Source organism: Anoplopoma fimbria, chromosome 11 (genome assembly GCF_027596085.1).
Source record: "Anoplopoma fimbria isolate UVic2021 breed Golden Eagle Sablefish chromosome 11, Afim_UVic_2022, whole genome shotgun sequence".
Lineage (NCBI taxonomy): Eukaryota > Metazoa > Chordata > Actinopteri > Perciformes > Anoplopomatidae > Anoplopoma > Anoplopoma fimbria.
In genome coordinates, this window is record NC_072459.1 from 17,720,536 (window position 1) to 17,740,807 (window position 20,272).

The window sequence follows — 20,272 nt, forward strand, 5'->3', positions numbered from 1 at the left end:
ATTTATGCACATTACTAACTTTGCTTCTTCCCCGGAGATCTTGTGCTTTCTCGCCTCGCAGGTTTCCATAAATCGTGGTTATATCTGGACCGTGGTCATGCCTCCTGCTATGGCCCTTCTGACACCCACTGCTACTACCACTACTATTATTAGACACATTACTATTACTATTCCCTATATCATTACTGCTCTTATCGAATAGAATATATTTTACTATATTCATTGCTGCTGTTATTATTAGTAGTTGTTCATTTTGTACACATCACATCTATTGCATTTCTGTCCCCCCCTTTTCCTGTGCCGATGTGAGGGTCCCAGGACAGAAGTCTCTGTCCTTTCTCATAGCAGCCCCCTCTGACTGCTGACATTCTGCCATGTGATAGTGCCAAGATTGTTGTATGGCTGGAGGTTGTTTGGTAGAATTCTGTAAAACACAGCTTTTCGGATGTTGTTGTCCGCATGTGTCTCATGCAGTTGTTGGACCAACCTAAAAGGTCAAAGCTGATGTCAGTGTTTGTGTTTTCTCCTTCGCTGTCATAGCTGTTGTTTGGACTGTTGACCCTGCTCTGTTGATTTGAAAAGTAAATAAATAAATAAATCTTTTGAATATAAAATGGAAACAAGAGGGCATGACATGCAACAAAGGTCCTTGGCCGGACTCAGAGAGGTGATGATACAAATACATGGTCAGTGTTTAAAACCCTAAGGCCCCATGAATGGAAGTTTCAACATTTTGTTCACAACCAGTCTTCTGGGTCTCTCTCCAGAGTCTGGACTGCATGGTGTCAATAGCTTGTGAAGAACACATAAAGGAACACATAAAAGAACACATAATAATGAGGCCAAACCTGTTTGTAGTATGTAGCTCTTATTAAAGGGACAGTTCACCCCAAAATATATATTTAACAGCTAACCTGTAGTGCTATTTCTTAATCTAAATTGTTTTGGTGTAAGTTGCTTAGTGTTGGAGATATTGGTCATAGAGATGCCTTCTCTTCAATATAATGGGAATATACAGCGGGTAAAACAAGTATTGAACACGTCACCATTTTTCTCAGTAAATATATTTCTAAAGGTGCTATTGACATGACATTTTCACCAGATGTCGATGACAGACCAAGTAATCCATACATACAAAGAAAACCAAACAAATAAGTTCAGAAATTAGGTTATGTGTAATCAAATGGAATGACACAGGGAAAAAGTATTGAACACATGAAGAAAGGGAAGTGCAAAAAGGCATGGAAAGCCAAAACACCAGCTGAAATCTATCAGTAATTAGAAAGCAGTCCTGCCCCTTGTCAGTGCAAATTAATATCAGCTGGTTCAGTCCCAACTGATGGCCTATAAAAAGGTGTCTCATTATCAAGGTGTCACACAAGAAACATCTCATGATGGGTAAAAGCAAAGAGCTCTCTCAAGACCTTCACAACTTTATTGTTGTAAAACATACTGATGGCATTGGTTACAGAAGGATTTCTAAACTGAATGTTCCAGTGAGCACTGTTGGGGCCATAATCCGGAAGTGGAAAGAACATAATTTCACCATAAACCGGCCACGACTAGGTGCTCCTCGCAAGATTTCTGACAGAGGAGTGAAAATAATTATCAGAAGAGCCAAGGACCACTTGTGGAGAGCTTCAGAAAGACCTGGAATTAGCAGGTACAATTGTTTCAAAGAAAACAATAAGTAATGCACTCAACCGCCGTGGCCTGTATGCACGCTCACCACGCAAGACTCCATTGCTGAAGAAAAAGCATGTTGAAGCTCGTTTAAAGTTTGCTGCACAACATTTAGACAAGCCTGTGAAATACTGGGAGAATATAGTCTGGTCAGATGAGACCAAAATTGAACTCTTTGGATGTCATAATACACACCATGTTTGGAGGTCAAATGGCACTGCACATCACCGTAAAAACACCATACCAACAGTGAAGTTTGGAGGTGGGAACATCATGGTGTGGGGCTGTTTTTCAGCATACGACACTGGCAAACTTCACATAATTGAAGGAAGGATAAAAATCTGCTGCCATCTACCAGGATGATGAAGATGAAACGAGGGTGGACATTTCAGCAAGACAATGATCCCAAACACACAGCCAAGGGAACTCTCAATTGGTTTCAGAGAAAGAAAATAAAGCTGCTAGAATGGCCCAGCCAATCACCTGACTTGAATCCAATAGAAAATCTATGGAAAGAACTAAAAATCAGAGTTCATAGAAGAGGCCCACGGAACCTTCAAGATTTGAAGACTGTTCGTGTGGAAGAATGGGCCAAAATCACACCTGAGCAATGCATGCGACTAGTTTCTCCATACAGGAGGCGTCTTGAAGCTGTCATTACCAACAAAGGCTTTTGTATGAAGTATTAAATAAATTTCAGTAAGCGTGTTCAATACTTTTTCCCTGTGTCATTCCATTTGATTACACATCACCTAATTTCTGAACTTTTTTGTTTGGTTTTCTTTGTATGTATGGATTACTTGGGTTGTTACCGACATCTGGTGAAAATGTCATGTCAATAGCACCTTTAGAAAAATGGTGACGTGTTCAATACTTATTTTACCCGCTGTATGACACACTGCTTGTGGTGCTCAAAATAGCAAGAAATACATTAAAAAGAACTAAACAGTGATGTCTCTTTGCAGAAATCATGACGTGGTAACTGAAGAGAATCCACAGACCTGGTTGAGAGGAGTTTAGAAAGAGACATTGCTAATGAGTTTTTCATACCATTTACTATATATATAATCCATCTAGTCCCATTATGTTGGAGAAAGCAGACAACTCTACAGACAATATCTCCAACAGCTCACACCAAAACAGTCTAGATTGATAAATAGCATTAGAGGTTAGAGGTAAAAATATACATTTGTGATTCTGGGGTGAACTGTCCCTTTAAGGCTTCTTATGCATTCATCAGTAATTGAACCACTCTAAAGTCCGCCAGCCCAACTCTTTTATGACTTGCATGTTTGTATTTCTGCTTTCCACTGCACACTACTATGTCATCAAACCTCCAAAAGAACTGGTGTCATTAACCCTTAACAAATCCTGGTGTACAGCAAACATTGCAGGTCATGTTCTGTAGAGTCAATAAAAAGCTGTCTGAAACAAAGGGAAATGAACAAAGGAAAGCTAGCACAGGGAAAAGGTGAATCTATTTCTGTAGACCAGGAGATATTCTATCTTCTACACTTCCCTACAATGGCCATCACACATCAAACAGCCGCCCAGATATGACAAATGATTATTTAACTTTTGCATCAGCATGTCAGTGTTGAATTGTACTAAAATAAAACATGTCACCTTTTGAATCTAAATGTCAAAGTGCTCAGATTTGACCACCAGATACATCAGATACCCATTTGGAAAAGAAAGTAATTTCCTAGAATCTCCAGGACTGGTGGAGATGCAGGCTGACCTCTCTTAACCAATCATTTAACTAATGATTTTGAGGCTGCATCTGGGGGTCCAATCAGATTTCAAGGCTGGAACTTGTCTGATCACTCCTAAGACACACCCCTGTGTCAAACTGAAAAGTATTCAGGCCCTGAACACTCAACACCAGTCAAAGCTGAGAGAGAGGTGAGTCATTTATAAATTATACAGAAATATGATTAAAAAAGTAAAATTTATATTGAAATAAAAAGAGGTATTTTATTGTGAAAGGGTCGAGCAGTTTTATCTTGAACCTCGTTGTTCGACTTCCATTAAAGTAAGAAACAAACTGCTTTCAACTGCTACTCTTTATTAGTTTAACTCTTCACGTCATTATCAGTAACGGTCATTCCGCGTTCACATGGCAACATCACACATATATAATAATACACATTAACAATAACACATTAAAACAAGAGGAAGGAAAGGGGGCCTGTCAAATATCCTCTGGTGAACACATTCATGGGACCCGGGGAACATTTAAGTTTGTTGTTAAATAGCTTTTTATTTTTAATTTTTTAAGACATAATTATTTTTATTTTTTTAAGACATAAGCCCAACAGCACAGAAGTGCGTATGTGTGTGAGTGTGTGTGTGAGAGAGAGAGAGAGAGAGAGAGAGAGAGAGAGAGAGAGAGATGAGATAGATAGGACTTCCCTCTTCTCTCACGAGGAGCGTCCTGCGCGTTCATGAAGCCGAGAGGGATTGGCGTGCCCGAGTCTGAGTACCGGCTTGAGCCGGTAAAGAGCTGAACAACAGGCCGGAAGTCGTCCAGAGAGACTAAAGATGCGGCTGGCTGTGGTGGAGCAAACACAGACCAAATACCGGCTTTACTATTGGCCTTTTTGATCAGAATTAACAATATGGTTAGGTTTTAAAATAAAAAAAATACTTTAAAATACATGTGTGCTTGGTAAATAGACTTATTACGTTACATTAGCGAATGACTGTAAAGACACAATGGAATAACGAGGAGATTGGACACACCAGAAGGCTGCTCCTCCGCCCGCTCCTCCGCTCCGCTGCCGGTGAGTAAAGGTAGGATGAGACGGTAGCCTCGGCTCACAGCGGGGACGAGCGGAAGTCTGGATGAAACATGACTAACAGCTGGTTTTCTGGTGCAAGAACACACACTTTGAATTCATGCAGACATGCACACATATAATGCGTTAGGTTATGAAGGAGTGGGTTCATCCTCATGTGACGTTATCTTATCTAGTGTTAACGCCGCTGATGGTGAGCCGTGCGGGGATGGCAATGACAGACCTCCTCCTCCTCTGCAATGCGGGACACTGTCAACATGTATTTAAATCACAGACATGGAAAAGCGAGGACATTGCTCAAACAGAAGTCACAATTTAACCCCTTTGCTGTTGAAATAAGAGCATATGGCTCATTTTAAAGTTAGCCCGAGGCCAGATGTTCTGTTTTTAATGGGTTCGTGACATACTTAAAACATCTGTGTGTGTTTTGAAAATCGCAGCTGTATAGTGAATTAGTTGATGCCAAAAAACAAACAATACTGTGAGAGGTTAAAAACAACAATGAACAACTTCATTCAATATCAAGCAGAACCTGTTTTACAGCTGAGAGGAACAGATCATCTGGTGTGTGTGTGTGTGTGTGTGTGTGTGTGTGTGTGTGTGTGTGTGTGTGTGTGTGTGTGTGTGTGTAATGACCATTACAGTGGTTGATTTTATGATTTATTAACTGCAAAATAAATGAAAAATAAATCGAGATAATCATGATAAATGTCTCATGAAATCTAAAAAAAAAAATAATAATAATAATTTGGGATGGTGCACTTCAATGCTTTCAATGCTAACGATGGCTTAGTTGTATTATCTATTCTAATTCTTCCTAACACAGGATGACTTTTAGAACAAGCTATATGAAATACATCTGTGCAGCAGAGCGAGACGAGAAACATTGTGTCAGCAAACTATTTGAAGATGAATTGACTCCCCTTTGCTAACAATCGCACCCTTTAGATGAGCAGCCATGGATTTAGGTCTAGGATGTTTGTGTGGCGTAAAATGAACAGAAAACAATTAAATGGAACTTCAGTCACAGCTCTGTTTCCACAGAGAGAAGTCTGTGTCTGTCGGTGAGGGTGGGAGTTCTTCTGCCCCAGATATCAACAAATTCATGGTCATGTAGGACTTCAGAATGAGCTCAGTGATGACTACCCTGAGTCTTCCTCGTAGCATTTATTGCATTCGTATTAGTTGTTGCACTTACTGTATTCGTATCAGTTCGCTGCACTTATTGAATTCGTATTTGTTTACTGCACTTATCCTATTCGTAGTAGTTTGTAGCACTTATTATATTCGTATTAGTCTGTTGCAATTATTGTTCTCGTAGTAATTTGCCTCTGCACTATACTTTTGCTCTGGCTTATGCTTTAAGATGCTTGTTTAAGAAAGGAGATGCACTTATGACTTCTAGTGACTAGTAGTTCTCTTGAATACCTATGTTGAATACACTTCCTGTAAGTCGCTTTGGATAAAAGCGTCTGCTAAATGACTGTAATGTAAATGTAATGTAATCTCTGTTCCTTCCAGCAGGTGGCCTGCTGCAGCCATGAGGACGCCCCATTCCCAGCGGTGTTTGGGTCCAAACGTTTACCATGAGGTGCCTGAAGGCGGCTGGGGCTGGGCTGTGGCCGCCGCCTTCTTCCTGGTGGAGGTCTGCACCTATGGGACCATCAAGAGCCTGGGTGTCTTCCTCCAGGATCTGATGGAAGAGTTTGGGGAGAGCAACAGCCGGGTGTCGTGGGTTTTCTCCATCTGTGTCTTCATCTTTACCTTCACTGGTCAGTCACCCGGGCTTTACTCATGTGTGTGTTTCATCTTTGTACAGTTTGACAGACGTGTGCAGGACATGGAGGAGGTCACACTGTGGCAGCGGAGCAGGAAGAGGAAAGGATAGACTATAATGCATAGAATGAGTTGTAGGCCTGCAGCTAATGATTGCTTTGATCCTAAAATGAATTTGATTAATTGTTTAGTCTATTAAATGTTAAAGACTAAACAATTAATGCATTAAAGAGTCCGAGGTTGCTGCTTCCAGGTTGTGTGATTTATCCGGCCAACAGTCCAAAAGTCAAAGATCGTGTTCAGTTTAACATGAATAAAATTACATTAAACAAAGAAACAAAAGCTAAAATTCGTAATTTAAAATGCTGGAACCATTTTTGCTTGAAACATTAGTTAAGTATCTTAATTGATAACCAAAGTAGTGGCAGATGTATTTTCTGCTCATCAATTGGGAGTCAGTCAGTCTCAAAAAGTCTGTCACCACAGTTTAAAATTTGATGTTTGTAAAATTCAAATGTATACTGTGAGGACGGGCTGCGTCCTACACTTCACACACACACACACACACACACACACGCACACACACACACACACACACACAAGACATGCTTCCACAATAAGGGGTGTGAAGGGGAGACAACTGATTACTGACCTGCTGCATGTTGAAGAGGATTCACAGTGTCCAGGTTACTACAGAAAACATGATGTCCAGTTACTAGTGTAACCTGAGTTCTTTGACTAACCATGTTTGTTCTGTGCACGTAAACATAGTGATGTCCATTAATGCACAACAGCTCAGACTGGACTAATAATCCATCCATAGGCATGTACAGTCATCGGTCTGTTCATCAGGCCGTACCATGGGATAGGTGTTTGTCTATTAAATACAGATTCCTTAAGAGACAGGTTCAGAAATGTGAATATCCTTAAAGCCTCCCTACTTTAAATAACAGGATATTATCTCCACCCTTAGGTGGCGTTGAAATTCATTCAATCCCACTAAAGTGGAGGAAGTTTATTGCAGCTGTCTGTTCTGAGTTTTCTTATGGGACGATGTGCATGGACGTTATCTCTGTTTGTATACAAACAAAAGTGGGTCTCTAAAGATTTGGGCAAACTCATATATATAATTGAGTTAAAATGTCTTTCACCCCCACCTCAGCCCCGCTTTCCACGATGCTGAGCAACCGCTTCGGCTTTCAACCAGTAGTGATGTTTGGAGGCTTCCTCATCAGCCTGGGAACCATCACCTCCGCCTTCAGCAGCTCCATCAACGAGATGTACATCACCATCGGTGTTGTCTCAGGTACTTTCTATCTATCTATCTATCTATCTATCTATCTATCTATCTATCTATCTATCTATCTATCTATCTATCTATCTATCTATCTATCTATCTATCTATCTATCTATCTATCTATCTATCTCTATCTATCTCTATCTATCTCTCTATCTCTCTCTCTCTCTCTCTCTAGCTATAGTGTGTGTGTCTGTCTGTCCTCTAAACACCACACAGCTGTCTTTAGTGTCTAGGAAGGAGCAGAGCAGGGAGACTGGAGAAGACCCACCAAAAACATTTTGAAAAACAGAGATTGACAGAACAGGAAGTGTCTGAGGAGGAAGGAATACATTGACTGAATGAAAGTTATAGATTTGATGATGATGATGATGATGATGATGATGATGATGACATTAGTGAAATACGTTTAAGTTACTGTCCTACTGTGATTACATGTGTTCCTCTGAGATGGGCCATAGCTAACTCTCCCCCCTGTCTCTTTTATCTTGTCATTACATACCTTTTGTCTTCCAGCAGCAGCTGTAGCAAAGCTGGATCATGTCTCGCAGCCTGCCACGTTTAACAAAGGAGAGACCTGGAACCTTGAACTTTGACCCACTGATGCGGTGCTCTACCATGTGGGCCAGTGGCTGTCATGTCCTCCTCTTCTCTTCTCCTTTGTTTGCAGGCCTGGGCTACTGCCTCACCTTCCTTCCCACCGTCACCATCCTAGCCCAGTACTTCTCCAGACGGAGGGCCCTCGTTACCTCTGTCGCTTCCTCCGGAGAATCTTTTGCCCTATTTGCATTTGCTCCAGGTGAGTGTTCAGTCTCAGAGGGGCAGTTGGCTAAAGTTCAACTATTTTTGAGAATAATAAAGTTCCTTTTTCGACCTGCAAAACTGTTGTCTGACATAAAAAAAATCTCAACTCAAGGGTCCACTTACTAGCTATTTTCCCCAGTGGATGGAGTTTGCTCGGTTGTCATGGTGATGGCTCAGTTATCACTTGGGACATTGGTCATGTGATAGTATTGGTAGAATGGGTAACCTTGCTGAGCAGCTGGATGCTGACTGTTCCATGACTCCCTCAGTATTGACTAATAAAGGATTATCTTATCTTATTTACAGCTGTCTGTCTGTCTGTCAATAAAGGACTGAGACACATGTGGACAACGATGCCGACCCACAATTCCTTGCGGCAGCAACATTTAAAGATATATACTATACAGCCGTTGATGAAAACATACAATATGCTTATCTGGCATAGATTGAACAATTATTTGCATAGAGTCATATACAAATGGAATTCATGATGATAAATACAAGTGGACAGTGACAATCATTTCATTTTCACTTTATGTTTTATGTGTTTATTTCAATAATTTAACAGACAAATAACTAATTAAATCAACAGTTAATATAGCAAACTGTCAATAAAAATGTCTATAAAGGAGAAGGAGGTAGTATACATTCAAACAATGAACTCAATATTTATCAGATAAACCTTTCTGCCTGGTAGCCTTTTTTTATTTCAATTCCAACCTTTGTAATGAAGTAATATTTCCACGTTTAAGATGAGATAATCCTCTGTTCCTGGTGGGGGACATATGCAGTCTTACAGCAGCATGGGGGACAGCAACAACAAGTGTCAGCTCAAATAAAATATCAACTGGGAGCAGTGTGACTGTAGGCCAGCTGTGTCTCTCCTCCACACAGAGCTGGTGGAGCAGCCGGTCACTGAAGGAGCCGTTTATAGAGCCTGCATGACCCCACGTAGTGAGAACCCACGGGGGGGGGGTTTCCCCACGACAGACCGCATCATAGTTACGTGCAGTGTTTTCTCCTTCACATCTTCCCTTGACCACAAGACCTTTTCCATTAAAGGCGAAGGAAAAGTTGTTAAGGAAAGACATTAGGACGCAATATTTGTGACTTTTTGACAGAAGCCCAGCTGTGATAGGGCTGCAGGAGAGTGAGCAGTAAACAGCCAGGCTGATATCTGTGGGATCAGTTTCACAAACAGATACACTGGATTACATGCTGCATCATTTCCCATCACTAACAATGAAAACTACTATATAGAGAGGACGTTTCTTTCTGTTTATACACAGAATGGCTATTAGTTAAAAAAAAATAGACCATAAATAATAATAAAAATGGTGTGATCTCATGAGGGATTATAACTTTAACTAAGTAAATCAGATGGGTATATTTATTACCCTTTTCATGCATTGTTAAAACTAAATCTTCTTCAAAGATAAACTGTACTGCGATCCTCAGCTTAACTTGCTGGTTGATGTACTGTGTAGTACCTCCACCTTCAAAAGGTTAACAGAGCAGCATGGCTTCATCACGTGTTCTTTAAAACAAAAAAAAAAACACCCATTTTGTGTCACTGCATCTGAGGGAAAGATGATGATGTCGTGTTTGGAGTGGTGATGTTCATACGTAACTGCTGAAGATATGCTTGGTTTGAATTAGTATGTTTTTTATTCATGAGAATTCTTGGGCACATTTAGATATAAAATAACTATCTCTGTAAATGACCAAAAATATTTGATTTATTTTCTTTTAACCATCTGACAGAACCAGTCGGCCCACTAGATGGAGCTCTAAGGCCCTCCGGTGGGTCACCCCCCCACTGGTTGAGAGTCGCAGGTTTAGGTGAAACTCCTGTCAAGTATGAAGTACTGAGGAGTACTGAGGAGTACTGAGGAGTACTGTGATGAGGTGGACAACTCTGGATAAAACTCTGGAGTGGAACATGAGTATATAATAGTAATGATAACCCTGCTGTCCTCCCTCCACAGCTCTCTCTGCACTGAAAAAACACATTGGCTGGCGCTACTGTCTGGTGGTCCTCGGCTCCTTTCAGGCTTCTGTGATTGGCTGTGGGCTTCTCCTCCGTCCAATCATTATTGAGCCGGAGCCTGTAGAGGAGGGCAAAGAATCAGACAAAGACTCTCTGCCTTTGAAACAGCTGCAGACTGTTTTCGAGCTGGAGAACGAACAAACCAGGACCTCCGTCAGTTCAGAGGACTCGGGCGTCACCTCCCTCTCTACTTCCAACGGAGACCTGAGGACTGCGGGAGCTGAGAGCAAGGCTCTGGTGGAGTGGGAGGAGCAGGACAAAGAGGTTAAAGAGTCGTCACTGTCCACGCCTCCCACCACAGTCAAGGTAGAGGCGGGTCCTCTCCATCCAGCCAGCCCCAAACTTCTGGACTTTTCTGTGCTTAAAGACGGTGCCTTCATCTGGTACTCGCTCTTTGGCTTGTTCGCCACGCTGGGCTTCTTCGCCCCGCAGCTCTACATCATCGAACTGAGCAAGAGCCGGGGCGTGGAGCCCAGCACGGCCTCCTACATGCTCTCCGTGATGGCTGGGGCCGAGATCTTTGGCCGCTTGTCCATCGGAGTGGTGTTGAATAAAGTCCACTGCAGGAAGACCCTGGTGCTGCTGGGCTGTGTGGTTCTGCTGTGCCTGGTGCTGGTGGCCTTCGCTATGGTGTGGGAGTTCTGGGGCCTAGTGGTCTGCTGCGCCCTCTACGGCTACTTCATGGGCAGCGTCGGCTCCACTCACATCCCGATGCTGGCTGAGGACGATGTGGTGGGCATCCAGAAGATGGCATCGTCTGTGGGAGTGTATGTCTCCATCCAGAGCTTCGCCGGGCTGGCAGGGCCACCACTAGGAGGTACAGGATCTCTGCTTCTTCTACTGGTGGCCTTCTCTCTGACTGCACTCATCAGCTAACCTCTCTGTAGTACTAGTTCTGTAACCGCTGTCTCTTCTTTTAGGTGTGTTGGTGGATGTCACACAGAACTACGGCGCTGCCTTCTACTCCTGTGCCGTGGGAATGGGCCTCAGTGCCATTTGCCTGGCTCTGGTCGGCCCGACCAAGTCCGGCATGTGCCAGAGACAAAGAGGACACGAAGAGGAAGGCAGGAGCACAGAGGAAGAGGAGAAAATGTCTGAGGATAGCGACCAGTTGGACTTTTTGGAGATGGACAGTCCGGTCAGAGAGGCTGGGGATCAGGACACCGTCTCTGTTATATGAAATGACAGTGTCACGAACACTCCCAGAGACGTTTCTTCACAGATGCTGCTGCTTCCTAATCTTAGTTGTCACTCTTTCACATTCTGATGAGCTTGAATTTGACTCACAGGAAGGAAGTCGTCCCTCCTGTGAGACCAAGCACACACAGTCACACCTTTAACTGCTTTAACTTTAGCTCGCTCTCACAATCCTCTGTGCATGGTTAGTTTGAGTACCTCTATCTCAGGTAAGAAGTGTTGTTGTCATGGATATTGAGGCGCCATGAGTTCGACAAAACAGTCTAATGATATCTGTGGAAGCCTCCGTGACTTCACCACTGTGATGAGCTTGTTGATTGGCGCTCATGTGGAGGCGTCTATCCTCATCAGAGTCCTGCTGATCACCTGCTCGTTCTGTTCACCCCATAATGGAGGCACGCTGCACATCCACATGACACACTTCTTCACTTCACTTCTCCAGTAAACTCCGGAGAGCTTCCTAATGGGACTCTCCTGAATCAGGTCTAGCTGTATGCATTTGATGCATGGTGAAGAATTGAACTGCTGCTAAAGCTGGACAAGATTACGCAGTCATGCAATTTTCTCATACAGGATTGTCTCCACGTTCATGTAATGGATATATATATTTTCTATCGCCACGGTAACCGAAGCAATATGGCAGTAGCGTTGTCTGTACATGGAGCATGCATTCTATGCTTTTATGATCGTGTAGGTTGTGAGATTCATTGTGCATGAGCCTTTTCATCCTTCATTATGTTGTGCTCCGGGTGAAGGTGTTGACTGTATATCTATAATCAAGTTATGAATCTGTTGATGTTCTGTAGCATGGCATTGTTACAGGTAACGGCAAACTAACTGAAAAGCAGTTACAAAGATACAAAACAAGAAGTAGTGGTTCACATTGATTTTGTATTAGATGTCAGACAATGTTGTGCGTTATACAACAAGTTCAAATGTACACCTAGAGACGGTCATATACAGTATACACAGAAAAAAATAACTCCTTTGGACGCTGCAAATATTTACATTTACATATTTATATTTACACAATTTTACAATTTGACAGATTATCACAGGTGATGGTCTATGTACTAATCCAAGGGGCTCTGTTTCTGCAGTTCAGGGGTATCCAGCAGATATCAGAGCCTAGACTTCCTTCTTCCTGCTCATTGTTTACGACATGCTAGACCGATTGTTTCACAAGTATCCCGTTGAAAGGTAATGTTAAACCAATAAAAAGCTAAATTCCTGGTCAGATGATAGCCGGTGGATTCCCAGATTGTATTTCAGATGTGTTCTGCCTCTTTTGCTCTCCACACAGACTGTTTACCTGCATTTAACCGAAGCCTGCTCCAACGTGTTGGTCAATACTACTCAGAAAGTAAACCGGAACCTTTCAGATACCAAAGCCTTCTGCACATGACTGCAGAATCTGTGAATAGAGATTAGCCTGGTCTGACCAGGTACCAGCCCTCAGACTAACACAGATGCAGGCAAAAAACGTTTTCTTCTTTGACAAGCCTTTTTCCTGGAGAACCACTTCATCAAACGCTACATCCCACAGGATGCTGGACACCAAGGTGCTTAAACGTTTTGGTGTTCTCCCACACTCGAGGAGCTTCACCGTGTGAATGTGGGTCTGTCCCCACATATCTGCCTCTAGCCAACGGGGGCTTTGCCATGCTTGCTCCCAATAACCAGTCGCCTCTAAAGCTGTATCTGTACTGTATAACCTTTATTTAAGCTGTTTCTAATGATGATTTTAAATATAACTTTTTTTCATTTTTTTTTATTAACACGAGTGCGAGGCAGGTCCCTGCCTGTTAAGTGCTGTTCTGCTCTCATTATGTATCATCAAAATAAAACCTCCTCCAAACAGATCCTTTTTTTTATGTCTGGTGTTTTCTTTGAGTTTAGTCAGCAACGCACTGAACTCTACATGTCATCATTCACCCATTCACTCACATTCACTCACTGATGGCAGGAGCTACCATATGAGGTGCCACCATCTAAACTAACACACACACACACACACACACACACACACACACACCAATGGCACAGCCTTGAGGAGAGCTTTCAAGAGCCGGGTATCAAACCTCCAAATCTCTGAGCCACCATAAGAGAAAAGATGAGATGTGTTCGAGCTGAACTGTAGTGCTGTTTGTTGATGTTTGGAGCGTCAAACTGTTCCATCTGCGGTCTGTTAAATGCTTGACACTAACATGAAATGATATGAGGCAGATAGATCTCATTCTCATGCAGATAACGCGGCTCTGTAGGTTCAGCTGAGGTACTGTGGATGAAGTGAACTAAAATACCAAATGATTGATCATGTAGGGCTCATGATATACATTAGTGTTTGTCTGTAATTTGTTCCTAAAATGCAACATCTTATATATACATTATATTAAATGTCATATCAGACTTAATGCTTTCAGTAAGTCAATAACTGTAGTTTTCTCTTCTGTTCAGTGGAGCTCAAACTTTATATGGTTTGTTTCATTAAGAACACACTGAAAGGTAGTTTGTTATGTGGAATACTATTCAGCCTGTGAAAGCAGCTGTATGATGTCTCTGCATCATCCTGATGTTGTCATCAGGATTGTCGTCGTGGTTATCTTGACTTAGCCTTGAGGCTTCAAAAAGTGTTGACAGGAAACTGTCATCATAAAAGGGGGGTATGGAGTTTGAAAGAGGACATTTAACATGTAGAGGTGATGAAAGAGACTATTACATTGCATTATGGGAAATGCAGGATTCTTTGTTTTTTGTTTTTTATGTGGAGTGATTAAAAGTCATATCTTGGCGTTTTCATCATTTTGACATCAAAAGTGTTGCTGAAGTCTCCTTACTTTCATGGGTGTGTGATACTAAATCACTGGAGTAGCCCTTTAAGGGAACTGAGCTGCACTAACTAGAAGCTCTCCCAGCCAATCACACTGAACTATCAAAGTAGTGAAACAGCATCCTCCAATGGCTGAACAGCAGCAGTGTCTGTGAAACCTTCTCTCTATGAACACGTAACGTGGGCATAATGTCAGAATAATAATCAGTATCTAAAACAATGATCAAAAGGGATATTCAGGCTCAAAGTTTGTGGGCTCATTCATTTTTACCTTGTGTGATAGTTGAACATGTGAATCCAAAAGTACCGAGGAGAGGGGAGTCTACTTCCTGTTGGCAATAGAATGTAATCATATACCTTAATCAAAGGCCCTGGAAGGTCTCCTGACCCTGCTCATCAGAAGGTCAAATGTTGACCTTATACCCCAGTTTGATTCAATTATATTATATATAGTTAAATAAATGATTAGCTACATCCAATTTCCTGTTAGATATGGAACAATATGGTTAAGATCTTACTCTTAAAGCAGCTTTACTTCATATATAGAAACAGAAAGGAAAAAAAAAAGAGAACGTGGAAATTGATGTCAATTCAGATTTTCATGAAAACGGGGCAAATGCCACTATGAAATGCAGATTTGAAAAATGACAGAGAGGCTATCGATTAGAGGAGAACATGGAAAACATTTCTCTAACATCATGTACTTATGATCAGTGGCCATTTGTGGCTCATCAGGGCTTCATCTCTCAAACATCAGATTATCAAACTAATTATCCCAATAAATGTCAAAGATGACATCATTAAAAATCATGTGTCAGAGAATGTTTGTTTTTGCTTGAAAAGTGACTGAAAGTATTAATGATCAAAATAGATGCGTAATACTCATATTTGTGTTTGTCAAAAGAACAGAAATTCAATAACAGCACAGACCGGTGTTTTTTTTTTATTTATAAAACAGTTTATTTAGGTTTGATTTGTTTAGGAGAGTAGAAGTGTAAGACAGCATAAGTTAGACTGTACATTGAAAGCTTGTCTATCTGAAAATAGCAAAACTGGCAGAAAGGTTTTATCTGAATTACTCGATGTGATGACATCATTAAAAACAACTAGAAAAGTATAAAACCTGTTAGGCTGATTGGACAGTAGAGGCAGAGATCATAGGAGGCACTAAACATCAGTATATTTGGCAGATGTCTCTTTTGACATGATTACACTTAGATTTCTATAAGACACTGGCATTAAGAGAATCATCAGTCAGTCCCATCAGGATTATTGGAACAATGGTACCAAGTTACGGCTGTGGAGCAGAGCTGTTGCATAGCTTGGACTACGTAAGGTGACACTGGTGCTCTCCCACAGCGGTTTACAACCAAACATGTAAGAAATGACGTTTCACTCAATTTTCAACCAGAAAAACAACATCAGTTAGTCAGATCCACTAAACCAGAACCCCAGAGATGGTAGAAGGCAGAGGTCATCATGCGTGAAACACTGCTGGAGCTGCAGCTTTGGGAGCAATCATCAAACAAGGCCTCTTGGCATAAACCAGTTCCTCTCTGTTCCCAGATCAGACAGACCTGATCACCATCAGGTTCCTTGGCATGATGCCACTATCCAGCCCTCTCTGGGGACAAATCATGTATCAGTGCACTGACTCAGAAACTAAACAGTTACTGAGTCCCTATCAAACCTGGACCACAGTCCCACGGGACAGAGAACATACCAGAGCTCATCAGACCATCCGACAGCTTGTGAACCCCGTCAGACGGCACCATGACAGAGGCCACATCCAACGCCGTCTGTAACTCTGTATTTAAGACAATCAGATTCTAAAGTCCACTTCACGTTTAATTAATCAGGTGTGAGGATGTGAGGTGAGGTGTGACGCGGTCTGGAGAAGACCATGGAGGCTCTTCTCCCTGACTTGTCAGTGCGGTATTTCAGAGCACTTTTGCTTTGACCAAGCAACACGTTGTACGAGCCTGTTTGCTAAAGCATACTGAACCCACCATGGGTTAAAACGGGGTAGTGGACCGTTAGTTACAGCAGAGCCACCAGGATGACATCAAACAGAAGTACAGTCTGAGGTTCCGACATTTTCTTTAGAAATTAAAATCTACACTCAAATGAACCTGTTGTTTGTAGCGTTCAGAATCGGTGTCAGGGTTATGGCCAAGGAAGTTCTCGCACACAAGGAACTTTCTTTCAAATGCATCTCATCAGCAAATAGAGCTGGCTCAGGTGTCACCTTGGTCCCATGTTAGCAGGCGGTCTGTCTTCAGCTCCAGACCTGAAGGACCTCCTGAGCTAGGTCCACTCACAGAAGAAGACTGTGACGAGCAGCTGAGAGCTCCGAAACAAGTGGACCTTTGAGCTTAGATCTGGTAACAGATAGTTCCACAAGGCCTAAAATGAACTTCTGTTAGGCGATTATTGTTCTTGAGTACTAATGCAAGTGTTTTTTGGTACTTTTTCTTGACAATTCGGATAAATCTCAGAACAGATTTCTTCTGTATTCCTCACCTAACCCCCATCGGTTTCTGTGAGCATCAGAGGAGGGCAGACGGGGGAAGAGCCTCTGCTGAAGGCCTGACGGACTGCGGAGCCCTGCTCTGAAAAGATGGTGAAATGTGACATCACAGAGGCTCCTTTAAAGAGCTGGGACAGTGGACCAGCATGTGGGACATGTCTGTCCACGCTGCCTGTGACAACATACCCTCTGTGCTCGAATAACCCAAACCAAGTTTGTTCAGTTGACAGAGGCCACATCAGGGAACAGGGCTGCTCTATGACTTCACGGGGACTGTTTGTGCAACAACAGCCTCTTTTTGGCCTGAAGTCATCACATGACAGCAATCTGGATCTAGACCAGGCCTCTGCTCGGCTTTAGAATGTCTGAGCAGCAGACAGGACACGTTAGAGTCACACACACACACACACACAGAGAGCTTCATCCAGATGCAGACGGACGGACGGACGGAGGGAGAATGGCACCATAGTTTGAGGATTCACGGAGCTTTTAATCAGAGCTCAGTCTTACACTGATTCATCCTGGAAATCAAGGAAATGGAATTCTACCTGATGAGCTGCAGAACATAAATAATCAGCATGTTTTAGTCCGAATACTACAAGGCCATGCACTGGAGACTTTTCAAGAAATTATAGAAAAGATAAAAAAAATTAAAAAAAAAAGAAATACCTGTGATGGATTACATGACCTCGGCTAATTCATTTCCATAGTATACAGAACTGGATGGAAACCAATGGCTGTCTGAGAAAACACTGTGAAAATCCTATTATTTTCTAACGTGCATTAGCTGAACACGTCAAGTAGAAAGGCGTTGTAGTTAAGGAGTTCAAACTTGCAACCATACTGGTAAGGTTCATTAAAACAAAAGGTAACTAACACTAAATACACTTCTTTGAGTTCGAAAATCACAAGTAGAGTCACTTCATTGGAGATCCAGGTATTACATACCGTCTCTAACCGCCATTCAGAATTCATAGAACCATAGTTACATTAAAGTGATGAAGAGCATGGGAGAAGTTAGACCATTACTGATAAGTCACCAGATAGTTTAGAGTTTTCACTGATGTTCCCTCAGAGGCTGAAACTCCAGCTGTTAGACAGCTGTTTTCATAGAAACAGAGACAGACGACCGAAAAAGGTAGGCTGAGACATCCAGTGTAGACAAGGGGAAGGACAGAGGGATCTGGGGGGGGGTGTTATTCAGTCACTATAGTGATAAGCTGCCAGTAGCAAGTACAACACAACTATAGAGACAAGAGTACAATAAGGCAAAATGCTGATGTATGTCGAATGTCTGTGTCACAAAAAAAAACAAGGCACTGCCCTTTTAGTTAAGACTGAAAATAAAACGTTTTCTGTGAATCTGGTTTAAAGTCGGGGAAATGCAACGCCTCGATAAAAACTATTCGTGTTATACATGTTTGTCATCGCGATAACTATCTTTCAAAGTGTTAGCATGAGCCAGTGGAGCCAGTTATCTGCTGGAGGAAGCTGAGTAATGTGACGTCTGCTGACATTTTAAATAAACACCAATAATAATAATAATAAAAAATAAAAAAAACAGTCATGGTCATACATACAAATCTGTGTGAGGTTACATCAGCTGCTAGAAATCAAGAGTGAGGTGGATACTGATACATCAGACGGAGGGCAGAGTGAGGTGTACGCCACCGGTACGCTACAGAGAGACGGCTCCGGTTCATCAGCCACATACAGGCTGCCTCTGTCCCTTTCGTTTTGAGCTCAGGATGCATGACAGGGAGACAGACAGCAGTAACAGGTACCTATTGGAAAAATAAAAATGACCCGAGAGGACAGCAAAAGAACCTAAGAAAGACAGAGCCACCTCAGCACACACTGAAGGTGGCGGATCCTACGGAGAGGAAGAAGACATTCTCTTCTTCCTGGTCTCTCATAAAGAGAAGAAACCTACAGGCGGAGAGGAGAGGAGAGATTCCACAGGGCTTCAGTTCAATTTCAAATTGGACCACAACATAGTCTTTTAATAAGACTATTTTACCTTTTTTTTTTTTTTTTTAGGAGTCCCCCTTTAGAAGCCTTCAAAGATTGACTGTGTACAACGGTCACAATAGTTCCAACATTAAAGCTGCATGAAGGCTACACTGAAGAAGACACTTTTGAGCTACAGGCAAAGTACTTCTGTGCAGTGTTTGTACACATTAGCTCCACATTCAGTCCGTTCACATCTGCTAGTTTAGGAATATTTTCAGGCGATGATCGATCCAACGGGATTGAAGAGGTTAAGTGTCTTCCTTACCTCAGCGTGCAGCTTTTGCACTTCTGCATACCAGACATGTCCACGGTTTCTGTTTACTGTCAACACTGCTTTTACTGTCTGTTTGCACTACTGACACATCGGCCCTGCTGCTGCTGCTGCTGCTGCTGTCAGCAGCCAAAATGTACGGGCTGATGGCAACTTTTCACTTTTCTTTCTGTTCATTTGCAGGGTTGATTTTTGAGCCCACGGGATAAAAGATCAAAATAAAAATAAAAAAACATGTTTAAAACAGACAGCACATCATGGACCCAATATACCCTTGATGTTGACCTGTGGTAAGTATCTGGATCATATCATTTGGATAGGGAGCACACATCAACTGCACACAGGAAACATGGGAATGCCGTCTGACGTGCCGCACCACATTCCTGCTCTGTAGAGGACGGACCCTGTGCCCTGGCTCTGTCTGCATTTGGTTCACAGTTGCATCGCTGCTTTGACCCTTGTAAACCTGTTTTCAGGTCTAGTTTGCATATTGAGGGGCTTATTAATACCAAGGCTAAGTGTAGATGTTATTATATTATCCAGATAATGAATCTAGATACAGATCACATGTCAATACCAGGATGCAATGAGGTCATGATGGTTTGTTTGTGCAGACACTGACGGGAAAATATGGTCCCGGTTGAAGATGGCAGCAATTCTACTTCTGAAACATAAAGAGTGTTCTCTGCAGACAGACGAGAGGAAAAAGACAGCGTGAAATCTGTCACGTGACAGTCGTGTGGAAGGGCCGAGGCAGGAGAGTTCTGGTTGGGGAGTGGGGCTCACAATGTGCCCTGAGAAACAGCAAAATACAACGTGTCACCATTCACCCTGCACTAGCTCGCCTTATCGCATGGTGGTTCATTTTTTACAAGTGGTCTATGTATCCAGTTAAATGTAACAGAGTCCATCAGCAAACCCACAAAGTGTAAACCCCTATAAAATATAAGTTAAAGAAAAATGCATAGGTACATACAGTATATTCATATATTAGAAAAAGAAACAAAGTGATTAGAAAAC

General features: G+C 42.2%; 1 protein-coding gene across 3 annotated transcripts; it reads left to right on the top strand.

Annotated features, from left to right (window-relative positions):
• Nucleotides 1–4,229: 4,229 nt before the first annotated feature.
• On the top strand, nucleotides 4,230–13,461 carry slc16a6b (solute carrier family 16 member 6b). 3 transcript variants are annotated; one of them, XM_054607303.1, is made up of 6 exons: nucleotides 4,230–4,469; nucleotides 6,006–6,256; nucleotides 7,423–7,566; nucleotides 8,228–8,356; nucleotides 10,350–11,228; nucleotides 11,332–13,461. In XM_054607303.1, exons 2-6 carry the CDS (start codon nucleotides 6,025–6,027, stop codon nucleotides 11,589–11,591), a joined length of 1,644 nt encoding a protein of 547 aa, XP_054463278.1. In that variant the 5' UTR covers nucleotides 4,230–4,469; nucleotides 6,006–6,024; the 3' UTR covers nucleotides 11,592–13,461. The 3 variants fall into 3 exon arrangements, with proteins under 3 accessions (XP_054463278.1, XP_054463279.1, XP_054463280.1); XM_054607304.1 differs by lacking the exons at nucleotides 4,230–4,469; nucleotides 6,006–6,256 and having other exon boundaries at nucleotides 7,513–7,566; nucleotides 8,077–8,356; XM_054607305.1 differs by lacking the exons at nucleotides 4,230–4,469; nucleotides 6,006–6,256 and having other exon boundaries at nucleotides 7,523–7,566; nucleotides 8,074–8,356.
• The last annotated feature ends 6,811 nt before the right edge of the window (nucleotides 13,462–20,272 follow it).

What these genes read in the sequence shown, in the direction of transcription:
- slc16a6b (XM_054607303.1), top strand. Translation starts at nt 6,025, where the DNA reads ATGAGGACGCCCCATTCCCAGCGGTGTTTGGGTCCAAACGTTTACCAT. An exon ending in CTTCATCTTTACCTTCACTG is followed by an intron (nt 6,257 to 7,422) that starts GTCAGTCACCCG and finishes CCCCCACCTCAG; the next exon opens with CCCCGCTTTCCACGATGCTG. An exon ending in GGCAGGGCCACCACTAGGAG is followed by an intron (nt 11,229 to 11,331) that starts GTACAGGATCTC and finishes CTCTTCTTTTAG; the next exon opens with GTGTGTTGGTGGATGTCACA.